General features: G+C 41.6%; 5 protein-coding genes and 1 pseudogene across 5 annotated transcripts; all 6 read right to left on the minus strand.

The window, feature by feature from the left end:
- Window positions 1-2,041: 2,041 nt before the first annotated feature.
- LOC128261363 (hepatic lectin-like) lies at window positions 2,042-3,291 on the minus strand. The gene is made up of 2 exons (XM_052995027.1): window positions 3,190-3,291; window positions 2,042-3,127 (listed from the first exon to the last, which is right to left on the minus strand). The coding sequence occupies exons 1-2, from the start codon at window positions 3,253-3,255 to the stop codon at window positions 2,291-2,293; spliced, it is 903 nt and encodes a 300-aa protein (XP_052850987.1). The 5' UTR covers window positions 3,256-3,291; the 3' UTR covers window positions 2,042-2,290.
- A 3,096-nt stretch (window positions 3,292-6,387) lies between these two features.
- LOC128263395 (lysosomal alpha-mannosidase-like) lies at window positions 6,388-7,033 on the minus strand (annotated as a pseudogene).
- A 540-nt stretch (window positions 7,034-7,573) lies between these two features.
- Window positions 7,574-10,844, minus strand: LOC128261313 (lysosomal alpha-mannosidase). Its single transcript, XM_052994940.1, is given in 7 exon segments — window positions 7,574-8,560; window positions 8,562-8,762; window positions 8,764-8,826; window positions 8,889-9,714; window positions 9,766-10,236; window positions 10,295-10,665; window positions 10,722-10,844. Coding segments are annotated over 7 exon segments (2,934 nt in total). The 5' UTR covers window positions 10,809-10,844; the 3' UTR covers window positions 7,574-7,645.
- Window positions 10,845-11,472: 628 nt separating this feature from the next.
- Window positions 11,473-14,856, minus strand: LOC128262490 (lysosomal alpha-mannosidase-like). The gene is made up of 5 exons (XM_052996769.1): window positions 14,694-14,856; window positions 14,238-14,608; window positions 13,711-14,181; window positions 12,781-13,645; window positions 11,473-12,714 (listed from the first exon to the last, which is right to left on the minus strand). The coding sequence occupies exons 1-5, from the start codon at window positions 14,772-14,774 to the stop codon at window positions 11,533-11,535; spliced, it is 2,970 nt and encodes a 989-aa protein (XP_052852729.1). The 5' UTR covers window positions 14,775-14,856; the 3' UTR covers window positions 11,473-11,532.
- A 1,216-nt stretch (window positions 14,857-16,072) lies between these two features.
- Window positions 16,073-19,774, minus strand: LOC128262266 (lysosomal alpha-mannosidase-like). The gene is made up of 5 exons (XM_052996426.1): window positions 19,615-19,774; window positions 18,884-19,254; window positions 18,352-18,822; window positions 17,375-18,290; window positions 16,073-17,314 (listed from the first exon to the last, which is right to left on the minus strand). Exons 1-5 carry the CDS (start codon window positions 19,696-19,698, stop codon window positions 16,133-16,135), a joined length of 3,024 nt encoding a protein of 1,007 aa, XP_052852386.1. The 5' UTR covers window positions 19,699-19,774; the 3' UTR covers window positions 16,073-16,132.
- A 121-nt stretch (window positions 19,775-19,895) lies between these two features.
- LOC128262267 (uncharacterized) lies at window positions 19,896-20,951 on the minus strand. Its single transcript, XM_052996427.1, is given in 2 exon segments — window positions 19,896-20,629; window positions 20,631-20,951. Coding segments are annotated over 2 exon segments (486 nt in total). The 5' UTR covers window positions 20,852-20,951; the 3' UTR covers window positions 19,896-20,364.
- Window positions 20,952-21,864: the final 913 nt, after the last annotated feature.

Raw genomic sequence — 21,864 nt, forward strand, 5'->3', positions numbered from 1 at the left:
AGCGGAATTTCTCACCCCGCACTCCTTAAGACTCATGGAACGTCTCAAAGAAACGGAAGTATTTATTTCATAATCGTTATGATGTAATGAAGAAAACGTCGACATTTTTAAAAGATTAGACGGGACTGCATTTACTAATCATGCGCAATTTCAGCAAGGATATGTTGTAATTTGCAATGCATTTTTGAAACGTATTTTTCTATTTAACCAGATAGACTTTTCTTCAATTTAAATAATTTTTAAATTTTTTTTACAAAACGTAAACCAAATTCTGCAATTGAATAATATTTAATATTTAAACGAATTAATTTTTTCTACATTAATTACAATTTAACTTTCAAACCAGTTTTATATTGTGTAGCCTATCTGTTTGGAAGTCTGCTCTTTTACCCAAAGTATGAATGATTCAACGAACTGCGCAAAAAAGAAAGGACTAGTACGAATAAACCGAAACACATCCTCGACATCAAAATACGTGGCGCATATTAAATTCTTATAAAATCGGCGCTCACCAAGGGATGCTCGTCCTGGGGAGGAACCGCGGGGGAAGGGCGGGAGTTGGGATATAGATAGACTAGGGCGCTATTGTTAAAAGTTTGAAGCATTTCATGGCAGTCTCTACCTCTACCTCCTTCTTGGATGTGAGCTCCTGCTGTGATATTAAAAACTTGTTGCTAATAAAAAGATTCGGATACGCTTGTCGATGTCGCATTTTCATAATGCCTTTGCCGATCATCACGAGCTGCAGTGGCAGATGATGCTGTTGATGATGACATCAATGACATTTGTTGCGGTTCAATAAATTCGCAAGCGCCTGGAAACGTACCGTATAGACATTTCGTACACTTCGGAAAACAAGTTTTAAATGTGAATTATAATTTTTGTGTATTGACCAATTGTATTACTCATTAGTAGAAAATGTCAAGTTTTAGTAAGATTATTATAAGAGCTTTGCAACAGCTATTTTTTGTAAAACTAAGATTTTAAACAAATTAAAATATTATTTTATTTGGCAACTACGAATACTTTACAAAAAATACTTAAAATCATAGTGGTAAACAAAAATATAAAATAATAATAATTTTTAAAAAACCTAAAGCTTAACTTAGATTTAATATTTTATATATATATATAGGTACAATAAAATATTTCAAAGAAAGAACGAGTACACTGGTAAAACCTAACAATGTAAATCCAAATATTTGGTACTCAATATCAATATTTTGCGCTTGGTTTTCATCATTTTCATAATAAAATTTTTTAAAATTCTCGTTGGACTATTTTCTGAATTGAGTTTAATATCTAAAAGTTTATTTTGCATTTAAGCCAAATTTTACTTAAATAAAATGCATTTAAATCAAATAAAAATATTATTCACATTTAATAAAATTTTTAAATATTGAGTCATTGAATTTAATATGCATTGTATTTAATATTATGATGTAATATTTAATTTTATTATTAATATATATTTATATGCACTATTCCATGTTTGTATCAGTGTATGGACACTAGATCTTTGCATTTTAATTTTACCATCCTTTTTTTTTGCAGTGAACGTACTCTTATGTTCAGCATGTAAACGCTGTTCTATAGACCCTAAGTAGGCTTGAGCCTCACTGCGCATTTAATTGTCGTTCGGGGGGAGGGCAACATGTGGAGCGGGGCGAGTTGAGCATCGTAGTGCCAATTGTCAAAACGAAACGCTTCTCCATTCATTGGCACTGCGGTGTTGTTTAGCTGTCGGATAATCCGATGCATGTTTCCGTTGATTAAAATGACATACATAGGGACACAGAGCCACTGACTTGCCCACAATTTACCGCCGGGGGCCTTAGGTCCAATGGATTCGCCGGGGGACCAGCCAGCCAGCCAACCGATTGTCTATAAGCCGACTGCAGTTCCCTGTATTTGAAGTGCCAAAAAGCACACTTTGGATCGTTCTTTTTTGCCGCTGTTGTACTCGTATTATTGAGTTGTCGAGTGAGCGCTTTAGTGAGAGGATTTATGCTCGATGACTATATTTGTTTAGCCGCTTAGCTTGCCATTTGTCCATTGTTCTTTATTTTCATCCGAATCGTTTAGACCAATTCACATGTGCTCTGATTCGAGCTCCCTTTGAACTTGCTTTAAGCTTTGGTTGGTTTTCTATAAAAAAGAACACATATTATTGTGCTGCCTACTTTTACTTTTTAAATACAAAATAAACAAAACTAAAAAATAATGGTTTGTCCTTTAACATTTTAATCTTCAAAGACTTGGTTTTTTTAGAAACCAAACATGTAACTATTTATCGTTTGTTTGTATCTGATACTTCTTCGCATATAAAGTAATTTTTGTTGAAGCAGTTTATGTCGTTCATTTCGTGATTATAGCCTCCTCGCAACTCCACGCAGTTCTCCGTGTTTAGGTTATTTGGTTCTTGATAATTCCATTTAAGAAAAGGTTTTTTCTTGCCGAATCTCAATAAGTCTTTATCGATGCCAACGTCAATGGAAGAATTAGATACAAACTCTCCCTCAGCTTCAATGTCATTAATATCAGTCCAATAGCTTTTCTCCAAATCTAAATGATTTTTGATTGCACTCCACTCCTTTTCACTTTTAAGACTAATTAGTTGGCCATCCAATTCCTTACATTTATCAACCGCACTTGGCCAATCGAGTTTTTCTATTTTCTCAATATAATAATTATTTTCACCAATCTTTTCGTAGGCTGAGAATATCGGCTCCGATTGATCACATTCAATTACAATTGCCTTTGTGTGCGGCATAAATGGGTTTGTTTCCTGTTTCTCAATGTTGGAGAGCTTCTCTGAAAGGCTGTCGTACTTAGAAGATAGTTCAGCAAGCTGACCTCCCAGATCCGTCTCCAATTTTTGTTCAACTTTTTTGAGTTCTTCAACAAAATTAGTTTGCTCCACAGGAGGTTCCCCTTCTGTCCTTGATGGGAATATTGTGTAAACATTTGGTGCCAGCTCAATTGCATTAGACATTCCTTCATCTTGTTGAGCTGCCAACTGGATCTCCAAGCGCAGCAGCCTGCGCTCAACATCATCGCTATCGGAAAGCTGGCGAGCTTCTAGTCTAAGTAACCTTCGTTCCAGGTCGAGGCCTTCGGATTGTTTCTGTCAGGAATTACAGTCGAATAAGTGGCCGGGATCATGAGGATGTTGAGTTGTAAACTCACCAGTGTTCTCGCAAAGACATTGTTGCAGGAAATGCCAAGCAGGATGAGTACTATAAGGTGTCGCATATTGCCAAAACCCAAGTGTCGCACCGCAGTAGAGAAAGTGAATTGAAGCCTATTTCAATTAGGGCGTCTTTTTATAGGCTAATCTACAACAAATTGGGGATTTTTTTTGGCGTCACGGCTTAGAGATAATGATTTTTTCTTCGGAATTCCCTGGCCTATCAACTGTTTCAATTCACACTTGTTTTTTGAATCTTTGGTTTTTGACTTTGGGTGTCTTCATCATCTTAATTAATGGTTAAATAAGTAGAAACGCCACTTTAATCTTTGTTTGTATTTTCTTTTCTAAGATTTAATTAATTGAATTATTGTTATTTTATACTAGAAAAAGTGACTCAAAAGTTGGCTTTTCGTGTGGATTTACATTGAATAATCTTTAAACCGCAAGTTCAATTTGATCGATTTAAATACAAATATGTTAACCTTTTGGAAATTTATTGTGTTTTTGTTTTAATTTTTTAAAAAAACCAAACTCTTTCAAATTCACCCTAAGGTAAAAAAATAATCGATAATTTAATCCAGAATCAATAGTTTTTATACCCTTGCAGAGGGTATTATAATTTCAGTCAGAAGTTTTCAATGCAGTGAAGGAGCCATTTCCGACCCTATAAAGTATATATATTCTTGATCAGCATCACTAAGCGAGTCGATCTAGCCATGTCCGTCTGTCCGTCTGTCAGTCTGTCAGTCTGTCCGTTTCTACGCAAACTAGTCTCTCAGTTTTAAAGCTATCTGCATGAAACTTTCCAAAAAGTTGTCTTTCTATTCCAGTAGTATATAAGTCGGAACGAGCCGGATCGGACGACTATAGCATATAGCTCCCATAGGAACAATCGGAAAAATTAATAAAAAATTATAACTTTGGTGTTTTTTAATTTTTTTTTAAGTTCTTCGACATATAGTAATAGTTAAATATTTCAGAATTACCGGTTAAATTTAATTAAAATCGGGCGACTATATCATATAGCTTCCATAGGAACAATCGGAAAAGAAATACAAAAAAGAAATTATATCTCTGCTGTTTTTAAATATCATATCATATATATATATCATATAGCTCCCATAGAAACAATAAATATATATAATTTTTTTATTTTTTAAAATTAACTTTTCTATTTTGTATTCTTTTTGACTTATTAATAATTTGACAGTTCAGAACTGCGCTTTTAATTTTATTAAAATCGAAAAACGATATCATAAAGCTGCCTTAGAAACTATCGAATAATTAAGCTGCAAATCATCATAGCTTCAATTTTTTTTAAACATATACGCAAGTAAATCGTAACTTTAATGTTTTCAAAAATATTTAGTTTTTGCAATAGCTGCAAGGGTATATGAACTTCTGTTAGAACTGATTGCTAATCAATTCAACTTGCTAATCAATTCAACCCATTACCAAAAATTTACATTTACATTTAAATTTAACCCATTAGCAAAAAACTGAAAACAGCAGGAATATACTGCATTATTGGGCCTTGTGCTAATTATGTTGATGCTTTCGTGGTGATTTTCTTTTTGGTTTTTTGGCTTTTTGGCTTCACCAGGCCCATACATGGGAATAAACGACTGAGTCTTGGATTTGCACACCCAACTTATTACGTTCCCCTACGTTGAAATTACTTAATCAAAGTTGGATTATCTGCCCAGCTCAGCGAGTAAACAGGAGCCAAGTGGGTGGTGGGTGGGTTGTTGTATGGGTTTCATTTGAATTAAAAGCGCCAACTCGACCGGAAGTCGGCAAAACAGAGTTTGACAGCCAGCATGGGGTGCTTGGCACACATATGCCAGGCCACACTGTGGCAAGTCTAGTACAGAGAAAAAAACGAAATACAAAAAAGAAGGATGCCAAATAAAAAATATTGTTTTTTGTGTTAAAATGGATACTGTTGTATAAGTTTTATTCAAAAAAAAAAAAAAAGAAAATTCAAACGAATGTTCACAACCAAAAATTATAAAAAAATTATTATATTAATGTTAAATTATAAATACCCTTACGACTGTTTATATTTTTTATTGTCAGAAACTGATCTGATCTTATTTATTTAAAATAGTACATATTATTAAAATAATAATATAAACCAAACCAAAATCTTAACAGAGGTTCTTATCGGCTTATTGTTATCAAGACTTCATTGCTGACCCAATACAAAAATACTATAGCGCTCTTAAAATGATTCATTTGATTATCTCTGACCCGAATTTACAATTAATTGGAATTTCTGCGTGTTTTTGTTGATATTTTGGCGCTGTGTGCCATTCCAGGCTGCTGCTGGAACTAAATTAAATTCCGTGTCTAATGCTTGCCAAGGATTAGTACCAAACAACGCCTCAACTTCGCCTAAGACGGGCAATATTAAATAATTTTTCCCATCTCCCAGGACTCACAGGACACAGGACTCGCACACACATATGGCATGAATTCAGGAGTTCATTGTTTTGCATCGCAGCGAAGTGAAGTGAAATGGAGTAGAGCCGAGGGTGTAGATCTGTGTGTGAGCCGGCTGTCCCAACCAGGAGACGGAAGATTAAAGTCTCCCGTGGCGAACTTAATAATAAAAGCCCAGGACCACAGGACCAGTACTCCTGCAATACGAGTGTGGTGTTTGGCACAAACGTATTTAGTGGGCAGGGGCTCAACTACAAGGGGTATTGGGCGCAAATCTTTTTTCGAGTGCCAGACATTAGCAGCATTAGACCAACAACAACCACAACAACAACGAGCCATCGCATACAGATATCATTTCTACTTAAATATATATATATAAATGTATTTAGACCAGGCGTTGCACCACGCCGAAAGCTCAAAATGGAAATGCAAACGAGGGGGAGTCGGAAGCCACGGGTTCACCAAATAACCAAAGGACTTATGCCGACTCAGGCCAGGATTTGAGGTGTTTTTCTGTGGGTGTGGTGGCTGGGTGGAAGCCAATGCAGTAAATGTATCTGCATTGTAAGCGGTATATATGAGAAGTCTGCGGACCGGCTGATACTGATAATCCCGAATCGACGTTTCGGATTAGTAATTATCATTGCGGTTCGTCGACTTGGGGAGCCCTGCAGTAGTACTCAAAAGTTATGAGATCATGAACTTTATTTCCAAATTCAAAATCGAGTTGTACAATATCATTACTTAAATTGCAAAACATAAAAAATGTAAAAATTTTAAAAATGTACATTGCTAGAGAAATCAGAAAATCAGAATATTCTTTTAGTATTCCAGTTATATTTCTAAAGCTACCATCTTTTTGATAATAAATGTGCGTATTTGCATGGGTTTTAAAGTGACACTGAATTCCGAGAATCCTGGGATTTGTCAGCTGAAAAGAGCTTATGTAGGCTCGTAAAATACTCAGCAGTTAGTGGAATAGGACCAGAACCATCATGATGGAACTTCAGGCGTTTCATATCGCTTAGTGGAAGGTTGCCATGCAAGGTTTGTTTCCCGAATCTCCAGTCCACCAAGATCATCGAATATCTGGCGAATGTTAAAACTAACCACATTGCTCTCGTGTTGATCCAAAAAGTACTCAAATCGCAGAAGAATTTCATTCTTGGAGTAGGGCTCCAAGGTGAGAAGATGAACGGACTGAGGTATGTCATTAAAATCGGGCAACGACTAGGATGCTTCATTTGGATGGTTACTTGATTTGCCGAAGAACTTCCAGAAGGGTAGATGAAATTCCTTTTCCGCCAAACGCTCTGATTCAGTGGCTCCATCTTCCACAGCGTTCAGGTAGAGGAATAGTTTACCGCAGGCTACAGCCGCAAACAGCCTCAGATTGAGTTATGTCACAGGCAAATAAGGCCAACAACACGGCCAATACTTTCGTTTCAACCATTTTACGGAATTCTCACTCGGACAACTCCAGACCAAGAACTAACCATATAAAACCCTTTTTGCCACTTTTATAAGCTTTTCAATAGGGGGTTATCTGATAAGTAATCACTACTTCAGAATGTTTTTAATTTAATCTAGTCAAGAGCACAAATTAACTAAGACCCAACCGCTAGCAACGAGCTGCAATGGGTAAAAACCTTAAAACATAAACATATTTTAACTACTCGTGGTCTTATCTGGAATTTGACACTGAATTGCAGTTCTTATCATTCAATTACTCATTTACTTAAATGGATTTTAATTGACGATTGCCCACTTAAAGATAAGGTGGGTTTTATGATTTTGAACCACTGTAGCTTTCAGAAAAAATAATAAATCGAGTTCTAATCTCAAAAAAATGAAAGTGAAAGCCACTTGCAGAAGTGGTGTATAATGTGTACGAATTCAGGAAATGACATTGTATTTTTTTCGAAAAATATGTATATTTGATTAGCCCATAAAATAACAACATAGTAATTTAATCTTATCTCTTTTATTTTTCAAATTGAATGTCAATTAATCCGTTTTGATGACAAAAGTGCGAATTTGCATTGGATATAATGACACAGAAAACATTGAAGCTTCATCATATTTATCAGCTTCAAGGAAATCGTGTTGTGCTGTAGAATATTCCGCGACTGATGGCTTATTTCCAGAATCTTGGGCATGGAACTTAAATCGCTTCATTTCTTGTAGTGGCATGTTACCATCCAAGGTGGTTTCCCTAATCGATAGGCCACCCAAGCTGTCGAATATATCACGAATGTTGAAGCTGATCAGATTGCCCTCAGTTTTATCCAGGAAGTTCTCGAAACGCAACAAAATTTCGTTCACAGTAAAGAACTCTAAGGTAAGAAGATGAACCGACTGAGGAAGGTCATTAAAGTCGGGAATGTTTTTGGTTGTAAACTGTTCGGTTTTACTGGCCCTGCTAAAGAATTTCCAGAAGGAAAGGATCAGTTCTTTTTCCGCCTTTCGTTCGTTTGCAGTATTTCCCTTTTCCACGGAGTCAAGAATAAGGTAAAGTTTGCCTCGGGCTATTAGACCTTTACCATACTGCGTCTCATTCAGAGCTTCACCCACACCACCACCATCGTTGAAAAGATGGCGCCTGTGGATCAGCATCTCCAAAGCACCATCTTCCAAACTGGCTCCCCCTTGGGAACGATCATTTAGAAGGACCAATCGCTTGCTATCGTCTTGTAGAGCGATTCGGGATGTCACGGGATAAAAGTTTCCGCTCACAGGCTGACGACTCAAGTCGGCCACGAAGTCTTCACGCATATTCCTTTCCCGTCTCATCAGCTCACGTCCGTTGGAATCGGTGTAGAAAACACCATTCGATGAAATTTCACTCTTGAAGTTTGTGACAAACTCACTACCCAGCTTGTCATCGATGGGAATTGGTCCTACCATCCATTCGAACTCCACACTGATTGACGCCCTCGTAAATTCGAATCACTTGCGAGATCCATTCGTTCACCTGCTGGTGGACTTCCTTGACCAACGTTCCTTCATAAACTGTGGATACGAAATCATCTTCAAAAACTTCAATGTCCCCATCTTGACGGAAAGTATAGGCACAAGAAGTGTGAGTCTTGTAGACGCCAAAGTCTTGGACTATTTTCTCAGAAAACACCGTTCATCTCAACAGATTTCAAGCGTCCTGTTTTGTTGTCAATTACCAGTTTAACAAGCTGTTGATTAAAACGTTTACTATGATGTATACCTTTGTTATCTGGCAAATAATTATACTTACTGAATTTTCTACTACAGTCTCGGAATCATTATTTTCTCTCAGGTTAATCTTTTTAATTGTGGCAGTCTGACTGCTCACCACTTTTTTGATGAAGTAACTGGCGATTTTATTCGCTGTAGCTTTGAAAACTAACTCATGCTGTGTATCATTGGGACGGTATTCCAATGCCAAAACTTGTCTGGCCACTGGGACCACTTCAGAAAGAACTGGGTTGCCCTTTTCATCAGTGACTTGATAGTTCTCCTCTTTCACGGGAATGCGCACATACTGCGTTGAGGTATGAGCCAGTGGGTTAAACAAAGTCACAACCACGTTGTCAGCACCATCCTTGGTAAAGGCACACTCACTGATGTTCAGCCTCAGACAACTTTCGAACTCCCCATTGGGCATGTTGGTGAGAATTCGCAGAGCATCGCGGGCATTGTTGGATGCTCCAACTATGGCATCGTACATCAATCGATCGTAATCATCCGAAACGGCCTGCCTTTCGGTTCCAGTTATGGCATCATGATGCTGCATTACTCCCATAATCTGACGCAGATAGTCCAGATCATTTTGTTGCTTTTCGCTCGTCAGATTCGCAAATACAGAAAGCTGCTTGACCACCTGCAGCATGTGGTTTCCATCCCGCTCGAAACGTTTCTGGGTAGGACGTGAGGTGAAAAAGCCAGTCCAAAAGCTGTTGCGTTCATGGGCATAGGGAAAAAAGTCCTGGGTTTTGTTGGGCCACGACTCCAGGCTCTGGTGCAATGAGTTTAGATAACAGCTCGGAGTAGAGTAGAAAATGTTGTAAGCGGATCCAGATGCCTGGCGTTCGTTTATGTACCTAATAGAATATACATTTAGAATTGATTTTATAGTCCTTACCCCGTCTTACTTGATAAGTTTGTCCATGTTCTTGTAGTTGACCTTGGCATCCTCATACTGAAAATCACCGCCCATTGGAACCATGATGTGATTGGTGAGATAGTGCTCTGACATTTCTTTTGCATAACTAATAAAGTCATCTACCCTCTGATTCACATTGTTTTCATTGCTATTGCCATCGATAATAGGTTCATCGGTGCAAAGGATGTCAAAACAGAAGCCAGGAGTGTCCGAGTAAAAATTGTAAAGCATGCCGCTGAAGAGGCTGACGCCACTCATCGATTCGCTGGCATCCCAAATCATCTCCATGGTCCGGTTTTTCAAGCGAGTGTCCTTGTCATTGTGATCCATTCGAGAAAAGAACTGACCATCGTATCCCATGTGAGCGAAAATGGCTGCCTGTTCGCGGGAATGTCCAAAAGTATCGATCTGCCATCCGACCCGAGGACGAGCACAAGCCCCAAAGGTTTCGTTGAGGAACCTATATACATCAGGTTGATAAATTACAGAAATAAATAACAGCTGTTTCATTTACTCACTTCAATCCCACCGTAAACTGGTCAATCACACCCTGGTAATTAACATCTGCCTCATCATTCATACTCCAAGCGCCACCGGTAAACTCAAAACGACCCTCGTTGACCAGCTTTGTTACCACCTTTTTCATGGTCTCCGACTGGACCTTCCACCATTTTGCAAAGAAGGCCGTCTCCACCTGAATAAAGCGACGCTTGGGATCCTGAATGAGCTGGGTCACAACACTATCCAATATATATTGCACACCAGCATGATGTATGTCGTTCCTGTAGCCATAGTAGGACTGATCAACAGTCTTTAGCCAACCCACATCATTGTGGGAGTGGGGAACCAGGTGAATGTTGACCATGTTCACTTTCGTTGCAGGACATGACTACGGAAGAGGAAAATATGGGCACATTTTGTATAAATCCAATACGTTTCACTTACCTCATAGCCACAAACGGATTCCGATTGTTTTACAATGACCACCAATATGATGGTCAAGAGAAAATTGCGACCGAGATATGTCATCATTACCAAGTACTGACTTCATTTTTCCGAAGACTGCTGACTTATAGGCCGCAAAACTCTCAGATATGACGTGATAAGAATACTTAAAGGTGGCTACTGTGATAAGGTAACGTATTTAACGGCTCATAAAATACTCATGATTAATTACAGTTTATTTTTAGCACACAAACCCTTTTGTTGTCCGCAAGATAAAGCTTTAAGACCACTTGAGTAGGTCAATAGCCACTGTAATGCACTTACAGTCTTATCAATTAAGAAGCGAACTGAGTAATGGCATTAATATTTGCTATATTTTTTTGATACCTTGCTGTTTAGTGATTATTTGTTCATTTATGATAGTATGAATTAATTGCTTAACCTCTACTGGGGGAAGCGTGTGAAATTACCCACAAGATTGGTAAAAAACCGTATGAGACAGGTAAAGACTTCAAAATGTAAATATATTCTTCTCAGGCTCAAGTTGAGTCGAAGTAGAACCACAAAGGCCAAAGTGTTGCTATTGTTAAGGCCCACAAATCGCAAAATTTATTTGGATACATTTATATAGTTGTTTGTAGTCAGCGGTTGTGACATACCGTTTGATTTGGCCAACAATTCTATAACAGAATAACGAAGTACCATAAATCCTCGACGTATCTTTGAACAGAATTATGGCAATACAAATATACATCGAATATAATTTTATTTATTAAAGCAGGAAAATTGAGGGTGGTACAAAATATTCCTATTATTGAATCTTGATGATGAATGTTCGAATCTGCATTGGGTATAAGGTGACCGCAAATTCAGAGGCGTCTTGCGTTTCGTTTGCTGACAGAGGCTTGTGAGCTGATGTATAATACTCAGCTTCAGTTGCCACCGGTCCCGAACCTTCAGCGTGGAACTTGAATCGCTTCAAGTCACTCAGTGGTAGATTGCCGTCCAAGGTGGTTTCGCGAATTTCCAATCCATTCAAGTAATCGAAGATCGGGCGAATGTTGAAGCTAACCACATTGCCTTCGATGTGATCCTTGAAGTTCTCCACACGCAGCAGGACCTCATCATCGTTAAAAGGCTCCAGGGTAAGAAGATGCACCGACTGGGGGAAGTCCTCGAAACTGGGAACCGACTTGGCAGCCGAGCTACTGCTTCCACTGTTCTGGCTGAAGAACTTCCACAGGGGGAGGTGGAACTCCTTCTCGGCCTCTCGCTCCACGGATGTAGACTCGTCGGCGTCGTTAAGAATGAGGTATACCTTACCACGAGCAACCATTGGTTGACCGTATTTGAGCTCGTTCAAAGCTTCACCCACTCCGTAGCCATCGTCCCGGACGAGGCGACGGTGCAACATGAGCTCCAACTGACCGTCCTTCATGCTGGATCCTCCCTGAGCACGATCGTTCAGAAGGGCAATTCGCTTGTTACTGTCCTGCAGAGCAATGCGGGATGTGATCGGGTAATAGTTTCCGGAAGTTGGCTGCTTTGCTAGTTCGGGGTCGAAATCTTCACGTTTGTCCTTTTCGCGCCTGATCATCTCCCGACCATTGGAATCAGTGTAAAATACTCCACTAGAGGATATTTCACTGCTGAAGACGGTTACCACTTCAGTTCCAAAGTCTTCTTCAACTGGAATGGGGCCAACCAGCCATTCGAATTCCACGAAATTTTTGTCCTCATAGATACGGATGACCTGGGATATGAACTCGTTGAACTGCTGGTGGACTTCCTTGACCAACGCTCCATCGTAAAAAGTGAACTCGACACCGTCTTCCTGGATGACAAAGTCTCCTTGGTTATATTGACGGAAGACATAGGCACCGGAGTCATAGGTCCTGTAAATACCATAGCTCTGGTCAATGTTCTCGGAGACTCCATTCATTTCGACCCTCTTCAATAGGCCTGTTTTGTTGTCGATCACTAATTTGATCAGCTAATGAAAGTAAAGTATATAAAGTTTAGTAACATAACTTCGTTATCAATTGTAATGTGGACTTACCGAAGTCTGCACCACAGTCTCTTCGCCATCGTAGGTCTCAGCCTTGTCCTTTAAGCTATGTTCTTCTGCGTTGGCTGGCTTCTTGGAAAGAACTTTAGTAGTGTTCTGCTGTTTATCAACCTTGTTGATGTAGTAGCTAGCGATCTTGTTGACGGAAGCCTTGAAGACCAACTCATGCTGAGTGTCGTTGTTGCGGAACTCCAGGGCGAGGACCTGCCAGGGAACTGGGACCAATTCGGAAGCGACCACACGGCCCTTCTCATCCGTCACCTGGTAGATCTCGTTCTTGACGGGCACTCGCACATACTGGCTGGTGGTGTGAGCCAATGGGTTGTAGAGGGTCACAACCACATTGTCAGCACTGTCCTTGGTGAAGGCGCATTCACTGATGTTCAGCTGCAGACAACTTTCGAACTCTCCATTGGGGAGATTGGTTAGTTTTCGAAGAGCATCGCGGGCAGTATTGACACCTCCAACGATGGCGTCATATAACAGACGATCGTAGTCGTCGGACACAGCCTGCTTTTCAGTTCCAGTAATGGCGTCATGGTGCTGCATCACACCCATGATCTGGCGAAGGTACTCAAGATCCTCCTTTTGCTGTGGGCTTGAGAGTTCGGCAAAGGCGCTAAGCTGCTTGGCCACCTGAAGAATGTGGTTGCCTTCGCGCTCAAATCGCTTCTGGGTAGGACGAGAGGTGTAGTAACCAGTCCAAAAACTATTAGTATCACTGCCATAAGGGAAGAAGTCGAGGGTTTTGTTTGGGTAGGACTGCACACTCTTGTGCACTGAGTTCAAGTAACAACCGGGTGTTGAGTAGAATATGTTGTACTTAGAGCCACTTGCTTGACGTTCGTTGACGTACCTAATGAATGAAGTTAAACAATTGTGTTTAATAGTTCCTCAAGAAAATCCATGCTGAATCCTTACTTGATTAGTTTGTCCATGTTCTTGAAGTTAACCTCAGCATCTTCATACTGGAAGTCTCCGCCCATCGGAATCATGATGTGGTTCGTGCGGAACTTTTCGGCCACTTGAGCGGCATAGGCGATGAAACCGTCCACCCTGGACTTGACATTGTTGTCGTAACTATCGCCGTCGATAATCGGATCGTCGTTGCAGTGCACGTCGAAGCAAAATCCGGGGGTGTCCCAGTAGAATGTATACAGGAGTCCAGTGAACAGCTTGACATCACCAAGTGACTCACTGGCATCCCAAACCATCTCCAGGGCAAGGTCGTTCATGCGTCGCCCCTTGTCGTTATGGTCCATGCGGGAGAAGAACTCGCCATCGTAGCCCATCTGGGCGTACAGAGATGCCTGTTCACGGGAGTGCCCAAAGGGATCGATTTGCCAGCCAACTCGAGGACGACCACATACTCCGAACGTGTCGTCCAGGAATCTATTTTTAAACGGTTTTGTTAAATATATTAATGACACAACCGCGCAATTACTCACTTTAGTCCGACGGTGAATTGATCGATCACACTCTGGTAGTTCACGGCAGCCTCGTCGTTCATGCTCCAGGCTCCGTTGGTGAACTGAAGACGCCCCTCGTTGACCAGCTTCTTGACAATGGCCCTGACCGTCTCCGACTGCTCGTCCCACCACTTGGCGAAGAAGGAGGTCTCCACTTGGATGAAGCGACGAGCGGGATCCTTGATGAGCTCAGAGATCACTGTGTCGATAATGTACTGGACTCCAGCGTGTTGAATGTTGTTCTTGTGGCCATAATAGTACTGATCAACCGTTTTCAGCCAGCCCACATCATCGTGGGAGTGGGGAACCAAGTGGATGTTGACCATGTTTGACTTGGTTGCGTGACATGACTGCAAACCAATAGTTCGTTCGTTATACCGTCTTGTTGCGGAAGAACAAATCCTTGAGTTTCTCAACGTCCTTGTTTTTCCTTACCTCATATCCACAGACAGCTTGAGCAGACTTTGCATGGATTGCCAATAAGGCACCGCAAAGGACGATGCCCAGAAACTTCATCGCAGGATCCCTAAGTTTTGGATGTAACAATTGCCTTAAATTCAGGCAATCAACTGACTTCTTCAGTTTCAAAAGCTGGCCCATTTATATCAGAGATTGTTGATAAGCTTTCGGTACTTGAACCTATCTCGCTCGCATTAAATAATCTCAAGCATGCTTAAAAATCAATTACCGGTTTTTTTCGATAGTAATTCAATGACGATTTCACTTTAAGGCTTATAAATAAAACCACTGGAACTATCTTAATGAGCCTCTATAAGCCGTTGCTTCTGTTTTGATGGAGTTGCAGTGCTTATCTGTAGATAAGACAAATCCATTTCGAATAGTAGATTGCACATTAACGTTGTTTATGGATTTGTACTGAAAATAATCAAGTAATACAGGCCCTTGAAATACATTAAAAACGAATGAATTGGAAATTGGAGGACCCACGCAAAGTGCAAGTGATGAGATATCGCGCAGTATCGAGGCAAACGATTATTTCATCCAATACCAGCAAAGCACTTGTGTCAACCTGGTTCTCGGTCGGCAACAAAACACTTGGTGGGCCATCGCAAAGAGAACTTATAAAAAATGGGATTAATTTAATGTTATGGTATGTTTTTGTTGTAATTTTTTAAGAATTCGATTGCATAGAGTAAGTACCGGGTATAAATCGGTTGAAAATCAGCCTTATCGAGGAAGAGAGGACTTAAGTTTTTCCCAAACTCCTTGCTTCCAACCCAAACATTTCTTACTTCACGATAAATAGTTTCAAATTGAATCGAAGCCTTGAAGACGTAATTTCTTATGACAATCACCCACTTACCTCTATCCCGTATATGGTGTTAGATTTTTTACCACGGACTTAAAGAAAGGCATTATACGAATTGAACTCACATATGAAGCAAGGACTTCTGTTTTAGCAACCATGTCTGCTTCTGGCTGCATACTCCTTTTAAACCAAACCGTCGCATTTTGCCAAGTAGGTTTTTTTTAATCTTTGGGTGTTTTTGCAAAGATAAGCTAATGATTTCGATTGAGGCTATTAGTTTTTGAGACTCTTTGAAGTTTGTCATAGTATGGCCAGTAAATGTTAAGGTAGAAACGAACAAGAAGACCATTTCTGGTCATTATTTTAGTCAATGCGCTTTTTACAAACATTTTACACCAGCTGTTACACATTTTGTTTTTCATGCTCTCAATATTTTTTTTTATTGTTATCCTGATCAATGCTTTTGCCCCAAAAAGGAAGGTAAAATTCCCCAATCAATGATTTGAATAATTATTTTCAAAAAATAAGATACTTATTTATTTGTCGTTGAATTTGTTTATTTTAATATATACATTTCATTAAATACTGTACTGGGAACTTTTGATTACTCCGTCTTGATGATGAATGTACGGATCTGCATTGGGTGCAGGGTGACGCTGAACTCGGAGGCTTCCTGGGACTTTTCAGCGGCCAAAGGCTTGTGGGCCGAGGTGTAGAACTCCACGTTATCGGGCCTGTGTCCTGCGTTATCGTGGTGGAACTTGAATCGCTTCATGTCACTCAAAGGCAGGTTGCCGTCCAAGGTGGTTTCGCGGATCTCCACTCCGTTCAAGTAATCGAAGATCGGGCGAATGTTGAAGCTAACCACTTTGCCCTCGGTGTGATCCAAGAAGTTCTCCACACGCAGCAGAACTTCGTCGTCGTTGAAAGGTTCCAGGGTGAGCAGATGCACCGACTTGGGGAAGTCATCGAAGCTGGGCACCGACTTGATAGCTGAGCTGCTGCTTCCGGTGTTCTTGCTGAAGAACTTCCAGAAGGGCAGGTGGATCTCCTTCTCGGCCTCCCGCTCCACGGACGTGGACTCATCGACAGGGCTGAGGATCAGGTAGACCTTTCCGCGTGCAATCATGGGCGAACCGTACTTCTCCTCGTTCAAGGCCTCTCCCACTCCGTAGCCATCGTCCCGGACAAGGCGGCGGTGCAACATCAGCTCCAGTTGACCATCGTTCATGCTGGCTCCGCCCTGAGCACGGTCGTTAAGCAGAGCAATTCGCTTGTTACTGTCCTGCAGAGCAATGCGGGATGTGATCGGGTAGTAGTTTCCGGAAGTTGGCTGCCTGTCCAGACCGGGGGTGAAGTCCTCACGCTGGTCCTTCACACGCCTGATCATCTCGCGGCCGTTGGAGTCGGTGTAGGAAACGCCATTGGAGGCGATTGTACTGTTGAAGATGATGACCACTTCCCTGCCGAAGTCCTCCTCCCTCTCAATGGGTCCCACCTGCCACTCGAACTCCACAATGTTCTTGCCCTCGTAGATGCGGATGACCTGAGAGACATACTCGCTGAACTGCTGGTGGACTTCCTTGACCAAAGCTCCATCGTAGACCGTGAACTCAACCCCTTCGTTCTGGATGATAAAGTCTGCCTGGTGGTACTGACGGAACACATATGCACCGGAGTCGTAAGTCCTGTAAACGCCATAGCTCTGGTCAATGTTCTCGGAGACTCCGTTCATTTCGACGGTCTTCAAGAGACCAGTCTTGTTGTCGATCACCAGTTTGATTTGCTAGGGAGGATGCAGTTTGTTGAAATAGTTCACTAAATGAATTAATGGTTGTAGACCTACCGAAGTCTGCACCACAGTCTCTCCATCTTCGTCATCGTAGGTTTCAGTTGCGTTCTTCAAAGAGTGGACCTTCTTGAAACGCTTGGGCACCTCCAAGCTAGATTTGGCTTCCTTGGCGGACTTCTTGGGTTGAGTGTGGACAGCGACGCTCCTGGTCTCCTGGCTTTCGACCTTCTTGATGTAATAGCTAGCGATCGTGTTGGCAGAAGCCTTGAACACCAGCTCATGCTGAGTGTCGTTGTTGCGGAACTCCAGAGCCAGAACCTGCAAGGCGACTGGCACCAATTCGGAGGGCACCACACGGCCCTTCTCATCGGTCACCTGGTATTTTTGCTCCTTCACAGGCACTCGCACATACTGGGTGGAAGTGTGGGCCAATGGGTTGTAGAGGGTCACCATCAGGTTGTCAGCATTGTCCTTGGTGAAGGCGCACTCGCTGATGTTCAGCTGCAGGCAACTTTCGAACTCTCCGTTGGGCAGATTGGTCAGTTTTCGAAGACCATCGCGGGCAGTGTTGACACCACCGAGGATGCCGTCGTACAAAAGGCGATCGTAGTCATTGGACACGGCCTGCTTCTCGGTTCCGGTGATGGCGTCGTGGTGCTGCATCACACCCATGATCTCGCGAAGGTACTCGAGGTCCTCCTTCTGCTGCTGGCTGGTCAGCTGGGCAAAGACACTCAGTTGCTTGGCCACCTGCAGGATGTGGTTGCCATCGCGCTCGAATCGCTTCTGGGTGGGACGGGAAGTGAAGTAGCCGGTCCAGTAGCTGTTGTCGTCACTGCCGTAGGGGAAGAAGTCCTCGGTCTTGTTGGGCCAGGTCTGGAGACCCTCGTGCAGGGAGTTCAGGTAGCAGGCGGGGGTGGAGTAGAACAGGTTGAATGTGGAGCCATCGGCCTGACGCTCATTGACGTACCTGGAAAACGACGAAAGAGAATGAGTCTCCTTGGGTAAATATGAATTCCCCAATCACTTACTTAATCAACTTATCCATGTTCTTGAAGTTGACCTGGGCATCTTCGTACTGGAAATCATCTCCCATGGGGATCATGATGTGGTTGGACCGGAAGTGCTTGGCCACCTCAGTCACATAGCTGATGAAGTCATCCACGCGCGACTTGACATTGTTGTCGTAGCTCTTGGTATCGATGATCGGATCGTCACCGCAGTGGACATCAAAGCAGTAGCCGGGAGGGGCCGAGTAGTGACGGTACAGCAGGCCAGTGAAGATCTCATCGTTGGCCAGCGAGTCGCTGGCATCCCAGATCATTTCCATGCCCAAGTTGTCGATGCGGTTCTTCTTGTCTCGGTGGTCCATGCGGGCGAAGAACTCTCCATCGTAGCCCATCTGGGCAAAGATCGAGGCCTGCTCGCGGGAATGACCGAAGGGATCGATCTGCCAGCCAATGCGGGGACGAGCACAAGAGCCGAAGGTGTCGTCCAAGAATCTGGAAAACAACAATAGCCATTAAACCCATCACTGTGCATTGCATTTTTGCCAGCTCTCACTTCAATCCCAGGGTAAACTGATCGATCACACTCTGGTAGTTGACGGCAGCCTCGTCGTTCATGCTCCAGGCACCACCGGTGAACTCCAGACGACCCTCGTTGACCAGCTTCTTCACCACCTGCTTCACAGTCTCCGACTGCTCTGCCCACCACTTGGCGAAGAAGGAGGTCTCCACTTGGATGAAGCGACGAGCGGGATCCTTGATCAGCTCTGAGATCACAGTGTCGATAATGTACTGGACTCCGGCGTGCTGAATGTTGCTTTTGTGGCCATAGAAGTACTGATCAACGGTCTTCAGCCAGCCGACATCGTCATGAGAGTGGGGAACCATGTGAATGTTGATCATGTTCGTCTTCGTTTTGGGACATGCCTGGGGCAAAGTGAATGAATGCTTAGTAGTTTTTGTTGGCACTGTTGTGAAACGTATTCCATTAGCCATGTTAGCCAGGTTATTAGCAATATAAATGTTCCAAAATTGAAAACAATCAATTGCTTTTTAGATAAAGCTATAATTTATTTAACTGTACTTATTATTTGTGTACTATGCAACGACTCTTCATGTTTTGAAAATTGCTTTTTGAAAACTGTTAGATTCAGGAACCAACTATTAATCACCGTGAAAATAAGACTCTTTTCATTTTTCAGCTCGGCTAATCACAATTCCGATATGCACATCCTTTTTACTTTTAAAACTTGTTGTTTTCTTTCCATCCCGATTTTCACTGCTCACCTCATATCCACAAGCCTCCTCAGATGGCCTCACACTGAGGGCCAAAAGGGCGACAAAGAGCACAATGCCGCTTAAATATTTCATGGCGACCACAACTTTCCAATTTATTTTCGAACTGAACGCGAAGTCAGCTTCGATTCGAGCACAGAACTGACTTTCTAACGAAAACGTCGCCTCTTTTATAGAACTGGTTCGGTTTGATAAGCAATCATTTTGGACCCTCGAGAGGCTTGTGCTTGGGCTTAGGGCTAATAAAACAGTTTAACGATAGCCGTAAGCTTAGGCATATACTAATTCAAGTTCAGTGAATTCACGATCGCCATTCAATGCATATCTTAATTGGTTCTAATCGTGGCCAGCGATTAGTAAAATAAGTTCCGAATGACGATTACGCGATGGTACTTCTTATAAAATGTTTATGAATTTGTACTAAAGTGTAGAGTCGAAAATGATTTCATGCAGACTAGGCCAATTCAGACCCCAAACAAGGCGTTGATACTAGGGAGGCTAAAGGTTTATATTAGCATTTTATTAGCCCTTCAGGCACCCATATCATAAGTACCTGATTACTTGGAGGGAAGTGTTTTGAATATTGGGACCACATGGAAGTATTGTGACTTTGTTTTCGCAATCATTTATGAGTTTTGTTATTGATTAAAGAAAACTGACACACCGGGTTTTTTGTGTTAAGTATTAAGCTATTCCTGAAGGTAATTATTACTTTTATTACTTGACACATGAAAAGTGATACTATATTAATAAGTTGTTCTGGATTCTGGGAAAATCTTTTATCCAGTACGGCGTAAATCTATTTACACTCTGTTGTATTCTTAAATTGGCATCGTATGATAGACCAAGGGCGAAGTCTTGACTTAAATCAACGCCAAGGAGGGACAGTATCTTTTTGAAGAAAGCACTGGTGACAGAAATGTTCTTCGGCATCTGGATCTCCATACTCAACCGGATTTTAGTTTGTTGGGTCCGAAAGATTATCAAAGAGGGGTCTGCATTATCGGGGAATGATGTGTGGTCCATCGCCGGCTGCGTATAAATCAATGCCCGATCCTTGGGGATGAACTGGAGGCAAGGGCACCAGTTCAAAGATTGTAGGCAATACCTCAAATCCACGATCATGGTTATGGCCCTGAAAACGCCTTATGTTGGTCAGATGACGCTGAATATTAGCGGGTAAGCCAATGATATATATATGCCCTCCAATATCTATGATTCCTTCCATTGTCTCAATAATTTGTCTGCTTCACTAACAATTTTGCATTTATTAAATACGAGTACTTGTATTACAGCTTTATTTACAAACGAAAGTATAAATGAAAGAAATCTCAAATATTATTTTTCAATCTGAAGTAAGCAGAAACAAAATTTTTGTGAAAATATAGAAACTTATATTTTTTTAATAATTAATTACTTTTAACGGATTTGTTTTTCAAAATAAAATAAGAACTTCGTTAATCGAAAATCAGTGCAAGTCCAATGCACAAATAAAAGACCTGGGCGGACTGAATGAGATACAATTTGTTCATCTTTTAATGAGTCTGCCGACCATATAAAGACTTATCTTTTAATGAAGCAAAAACGGCAATTATGCTGCACATTCGTATTTATGCACATATCCCTTTTTGCACCCAACACTATTGCGAATGACGATGATTGCATAAAATCGCTTAAATGCAAAACTCATTAAAATAATTGCAAAATGCAAAAGTATAACAAACTCATGGAAGTCGACGTCCCAGGCGGAGAGACCAACCAGACCGCCAGACCGCCAGACCGCCAGACCGCCAGAGAACAGTGAGTACAGTAAACACAGAGTACGGCACACACTCATTAAACCAACCATAAATAATTAACAAAACAATTTATTTTCAAGGATATAAGCAGTGGGTTTGGGTGGATCCAGGCTCAGTCTATAATTGCGTCGCATTATCCCTTCAGCCAGTGCAGTGCAGTATGCAAACTTCAAAGCTCATTTATGTGGCCGCTTGTCTGCGCCGATGCCAAGATGAAAAGCCAAAAAGTAAAATACAAAAAATGGGGAAATGTGTGCAAAAAAAAAAATAGAAAGAGAGAAAACAAAATTGTGCTGACAAACAAACAAACAGCGTCTAAAAGTCAACAAACCATGGGGCCGAGGGCTGGCTGACGTTGGCTACTGATGCGCGATATCTGAAAACACTTAAGCAGTCCACACATGACGCATACGCCATGTGGCACTGGTGCCCGCATGCTGCT

The sequence above is a fragment of the Drosophila gunungcola genome, unplaced genomic scaffold (genome assembly GCF_025200985.1).
Source record: "Drosophila gunungcola strain Sukarami unplaced genomic scaffold, Dgunungcola_SK_2 000001F, whole genome shotgun sequence".
Taxonomy (NCBI): Eukaryota; Metazoa; Arthropoda; class Insecta; order Diptera; family Drosophilidae; genus Drosophila; species Drosophila gunungcola.

Excerpts from the sequence above, each read along its gene's own strand:
- LOC128261363 (XM_052995027.1), bottom strand. The coding sequence starts at position 3,255 with ATGCGACACCTTATAGTACTCATCCTGCTTGGCATTTCCTGCAACAAT. Across the intron at positions 3,128-3,189 it reads ATGTCTTTGCGAGAACACTG|AAACAATCCGAAGGCCTCGA; the intron begins GTGAGTTTACAA and ends AATTCCTGACAG.
- LOC128262490 (XM_052996769.1), bottom strand. The coding sequence starts at position 14,774 with ATGAAGTTTCTGGGCATCGTCCTTTGCGGTGCCTTATTGGCAATCCAT. Across the intron at positions 14,182-14,237 it reads CAATTCACCGTCGGACTAAA|ATTCCTGGACGACACGTTCG; the intron begins GTGAGTAATTGC and ends GTTTAAAAATAG. Across the intron at positions 13,646-13,710 it reads AACATGGACAAACTAATCAA|GTACGTCAACGAACGTCAAG; the intron begins GTAAGGATTCAG and ends TTCATTCATTAG.
- LOC128262266 (XM_052996426.1), bottom strand. The coding sequence starts at position 19,698 with ATGAAATATTTAAGCGGCATTGTGCTCTTTGTCGCCCTTTTGGCCCTC. Across the intron at positions 18,291-18,351 it reads AACATGGATAAGTTGATTAA|GTACGTCAATGAGCGTCAGG; the intron begins GTAAGTGATTGG and ends GTCGTTTTCCAG. Across the intron at positions 17,315-17,374 it reads AGACTGTGGTGCAGACTTCG|CAAATCAAACTGGTGATCGA; the intron begins GTAGGTCTACAA and ends CATCCTCCCTAG.